The sequence below is a fragment of the Plectrocnemia conspersa genome, unplaced genomic scaffold (genome assembly GCF_051122295.1).
Source record: "Plectrocnemia conspersa isolate PC_06_02 unplaced genomic scaffold, ASM5112229v1 ptg000009l, whole genome shotgun sequence".
NCBI lineage: Eukaryota > Metazoa > Arthropoda > Insecta > Trichoptera > Polycentropodidae > Plectrocnemia > Plectrocnemia conspersa.
In genome coordinates this window covers 10,101,221-10,106,128 of record NW_028277173.1, presented here as the reverse complement: position 1 = coordinate 10,106,128, position 4,908 = coordinate 10,101,221, and the positions used below count along the sequence as shown (strand labels likewise).

At 33.4% G+C, this 4,908-nt stretch overlaps 1 protein-coding gene across 1 annotated transcript; it reads left to right on the top strand.

Moving 5' to 3' along the window:
• Positions 1-1,631: 1,631 nt before the first annotated feature.
• Positions 1,632-4,345, top strand: LOC148231880 (uncharacterized). The gene is made up of 4 exons (XM_088191597.1): positions 1,632-1,709; positions 2,682-2,833; positions 2,915-3,076; positions 3,304-4,345. Exons 1-4 carry the CDS (start codon positions 1,685-1,687, stop codon positions 4,237-4,239), a joined length of 1,275 nt encoding a protein of 424 aa, XP_088047723.1. The 5' UTR covers positions 1,632-1,684; the 3' UTR covers positions 4,240-4,345.
• The last annotated feature ends 563 nt before the right edge of the window (positions 4,346-4,908 follow it).

The window sequence follows — 4,908 nt, the reverse complement described above, 5'->3', positions numbered from 1 at the left end:
GTCAATAAAACGCAGATAGCAGTTTTCAGTATTTTAAATTTTAAATTGTGCAGGTGGTTGTGCCCCCCATAAGGCTTGCGCATGTCATGTTACAACGGATGCTTTATAATAAATAAACCAAATTACAAGTACCACGATATATGGTTTAAATCATGGTTAGTCATCTGCTAAAAATTAAAAAAAAATTATTACGAAGATATACGATCCGAAAGAAACGGAATGCTGCAGAAAAGTGCCACAAGCCTACTACTAACACTACCCTTTAAATCTCAGGAAATACCTAAGCATTAGAAACTTTGATTCTAATCATTAAATATATTTTATTAAATGTGATTTAATCTTCTTAATGTATCATCCTGTATAATAGAATCCAATTTTTCAAACAGAGACAAGCAATTCGTGTCGTTTAGGTAGAATTAAGTGTCTGTTGTTCGCCCTTAGCTCGTTTTCAGGCCAAACCTTTTCGGCGGCTAAGAATACATCTCCTGCGGCAACAGTTAAAGAAGAATAATTTGAAGAGATTACGTCTTATCTCGTCGGGGGCAAACGACTGTCATATGCCACTCAGGTCTCGAGATGTGGGACTAAACCGCACCGCAATTAAACTTAACGTCCTACACTTTTGTCACATTTGTCCAAATTAATTTCGACACGTGACAAGAGCTAGGCAAATTTTCGTCTCTCAAGTGTCAGAATAAATCAAAACGCTAGGGCAGATTTTGGCAGTTCAATAGCGAGAGATACATAATTATTTTGATTAAATTGTGTTAAAAATAGTAAATAACACGTGAGATTAGAGAAACATAGAATAACATGATACCAGGGAATCGATTAAAATTAATATCGTAATAACTATTTTTGTAGTTAGCGTTAGTTAGAAATATATTGATATGCAGTATAATTATTTTCATAAACGATAGATCAATAGTCTGGAAGGTGTTGTGACGGAGTGAAGATATTTTAACCGAATAGCGTTATGAATGTGTTATATAAGAGGTAGACGTACATATGTATTTATAAATATGTATATTCAACGTACAATATATAAATTAAATTATATTATAAATAATACTCATTTTCTTGCTAACAATAATAGTAAAAACGTAAAATTAATTGATCCGCTCACACTCTCACAATTAAAACAGACTATATATCATGTTTCAAGATAAACGATCCGCTTCGGAGGCTGCGGTCCTTTTTTACATGCGTTGATCAATTAAAAAGAGAATAATCCTGCGTCGGCCATATATTTTGCGATAAAAATAAAATTTATGATTTATTTATTTTTTTCCTCCTCGGTGAGCTTTTCCGAGCTTTCGCCGTATAGTTTGATGGCGTTCATCCGCAGCTTATGCGCATTTCGAGCAATGAAAAAAGATGTACATATATTATTTAACATGCAATGAAAATATTTTTTTTTCACTTATCAGGTTTCGTATTTATATGCTGTTTTTTTATTATTATGTTTATGATAATGATACTGCGTTTTTCTATTACATATAAAAACATTGCGAAACGCTGCACCTGTGAGTCAATGACTGGAACATATATGCATTATCTTAGGAAAGTGTTATGAAACGTAAACAGACAATCAAGTATAAAAAGCCAACTGAAAAAATAAATGTTCACAGTTGAAAGCTTGAACAGTTGTACGCTACTACTTCAAGTATTCCTCAACACGAAGATGATGAAGCAGATTTTTGTTTTTCGTAAGTTTATATTCTTGAATATTTTCAAACATTTCTATTATTTTTTTATATTTAGATACAATGTATGTTTTTTTTTAAATACACAATGGTACCCATACATTTCTGTCTATATCACGTATTGGATCGCGTGCACCACACGTTTCCATTTATTTCGATTCAATACAATATTGAGCTCAGAATACAATATCATTAAAGGAGTGACAGGAGTTTCAGTAAAGCAATCGTAAATGAAAGTATGTGTATGTTGCAGTAATATGAAGATATATATCATACAAATACCTGTTATGTCTATAAGATAATGCAAGCCTGAAGGGACAATGTCACTCGCTCGAACTCGAGTGTTGACGTATTTCAGCGTGCATAATACATCTCTATTCTTTTCAATTATGTTATATTGCTTTTTGATTATTTAAGTGAGTAAAATGGTAGTGTTTATTTAAACCAAATATTTTGCTTTCTGTATCTACCGAATAAATGATTTCATGTATAGCTACTGGCTTTTAATGTAGCTTATTTATTCAGTCATTTCATCATTATGTATTGATTCTTAGTACAAGCAATATTCTTTTCTAAAACATTTTCCATACCAACCAAATAGTAGGGTTTATTATCATATACTTGTCCTTACATATATAGATAAACCATAAGCAAGTAAAAGTGCTTTAAAATTAAATTTAGAAAAAAAATGGTGATTAAATTGTAGCTATGTATATATTAAAAGATGAACAGTTTGCTGCCCTTGTCGTCACTATAAAATGCGCAAAAATCAAGATTTTAAAATCTAACGATAACATCTCAGGCTGATCTTTAAATTCCTGGCAAAGCATTAATATGCCATTATTACTAAAAACATATGTCTTTCTGTCTAGTTTCATAGATAGATTCCTGACATCAAAATAACTCTATTTACCATTGTATAGCCGTTTTGTTAATTGTATAGAAATATATTAATTTTAATGTTGAACATTTTAGTCTTGCTGGTAGCAATCTCCATTTGTAATGAAGATGAAGACAAAATTGCACCGATTTCAAAAAGCTTAGACACGGGCAAAAATTTACCGAGCGATAAGATTGTGTTTAATAAAGTAATACAAAAATCGGCGATCCGCAACGGAATCGTAACAGTGCGTATCAACCCGAGTGAATATATATATACATATATACAAATATCATTAAATAATATTAAAATAATTAACATTTTTTAGGAAACATTAAAGTTTTCCATATCTGGGAACTTAATAACAAGAGTGAGGGCTACGTTTACAGGCGATAACTATGGATCTGTTAGTGTAAATCATGGAGGACCTGGAAACTTTAATGCTCATTTACAATTCCGTTCGAGAGTATCTGCTTCTTTTAAATATACAGTAAGTGTAATGTATTTACTATACATGCTAACAATAGCCTAAAAAATAAAAACCGTAGTATGATTCTGGCTATTGAATACATATATATTTTATGCGTAACTGTGAACTATTTTAAACATAATTTTATTTAACAAATAGTCATTTATTAAATCAAGTAATTTAAATTTTTTTGTCATTAGCCTTTTTAAATGATGGAAATAAATATAACCACATGTACATTATTTTAGGTAACTATTTGGGCAAGACCTTGGAAATCGACTACGACTAAAGCATCTGCCACGAAAACGACTAAAAAATCAAAATGCCCCCACGCTACGGAAAAACATAGATCAACGACACATAGATCGTCATCAACAAAGGCACCGACTACTACAGCTTCACCTAAGACTAAGTGCACACATCCAACGAAAAAACACAGAAAGACAACATCTACAACAACCGCTACAACCTCTACGACAACCGCACCCACTTCAACTACAACCACGACTAGCACAACAACTGTTACAACAACTTCTGGCACGACAACCACTACAGCAGCTCCTGGTACAACAACCACCACAGCAGCTCCTGGCACGACAACCACTACAGCAGCTCCTGGTACAACAACCACTACAGCAGCTCCTGGTACAACGACCACCACAGCAGCTCCTGGTACGACAACTACCACAGCAGCTCCTGGTACGACTACCACTACTGCAGCTCCTGGTACAACAACCACCACTGCAGCTCCTGGCACGACAACCACTACAGCAGCTCCTGGTACAACAACCACTACAGCAGCTCCTGGTACAACTACCACCACAGCAGCTCCTGGTACGACAACTACCACAGCAGCTCCTGGTACGACTACCACTACTGCAGCTCCTGGCACGACAACCACTACAGCAGCTTCTGGTACAACAACCACCACAGCAGCTCCTGGTACGACAACTACTACAGCAGCACCTGATACGACAACCACTACAGCAGATCCTGGTACAACAACCACTACAGCAGATCCTGGTACAACAACCACTACAGCAGATCCTGGTACAACAACCACTACAGCAGATCCTGGTACAACAACCACTACAGCAGATCCTGGTACAACAACTACTACAGCAGCACCTGATACAACAACCACTACTGCAGCTCCAGACACTACCACTACACTCGCACCATAAAAAATATACAACACAATTTAATTAAATATTGTAATACACTATGTTATATATAATAGATACTTTATTTTATATTTTATAAACAAAATAAAAATATATTTACGAAAAATATTATATGTATATACATTTTTTAATTAAATAAAGCAGGCCTAAATATCATATAAAATACTTACGTATATGTGATATATCAGGGCCAGATTAAAACTTTTAGAACTTAAAACGATTTGGTGCCCATAAAGTAAATATGGTTTTAAAAAAATCTAGATATATTTATTTAATGTGAAAATTAAAATAAAAAAAAAATATACGTTGTTTTTAACGTATATTTTTAAGAAAATGTATAAAATTTACGTTTTATTTAATAAAACGTAGTGGTGATTCTGGTGCATCGCCCGAAAATTACTAGCCTGAAGTCTGGTGATTAAAGTTCATATTACGAATACATACTTATTATTAATATGATTATTATTTAGTTTATATATTACTTAAGAAAAACATGTCGATGTTTTAAAATTTAAAATTTTCTCTATTGTACCTACTTTTCGCTTTAGCTAATTACTTTGTTACTGGGGTGAGTACTAGTAATAAAGTTAGTAACGGAATCTTAAGATGATTAGAAGTAGCGTCGGTCTTGATGGACACTAGTTGATGAGAAGATGACAAACATTATAT

What these genes read in the sequence shown, in the direction of transcription:
- LOC148231880 (XM_088191597.1), top strand. Translation starts at nt 1,685, where the DNA reads ATGATGAAGCAGATTTTTGTTTTTC. An exon ending in GAAGCAGATTTTTGTTTTTC is followed by an intron (nt 1,710 to 2,681) that starts GTAAGTTTATAT and finishes TGAACATTTTAG; the next exon opens with TCTTGCTGGTAGCAATCTCC. An exon ending in TCCGCAACGGAATCGTAACA is followed by an intron (nt 2,834 to 2,914) that starts GTGCGTATCAAC and finishes AACATTTTTTAG; the next exon opens with GAAACATTAAAGTTTTCCAT.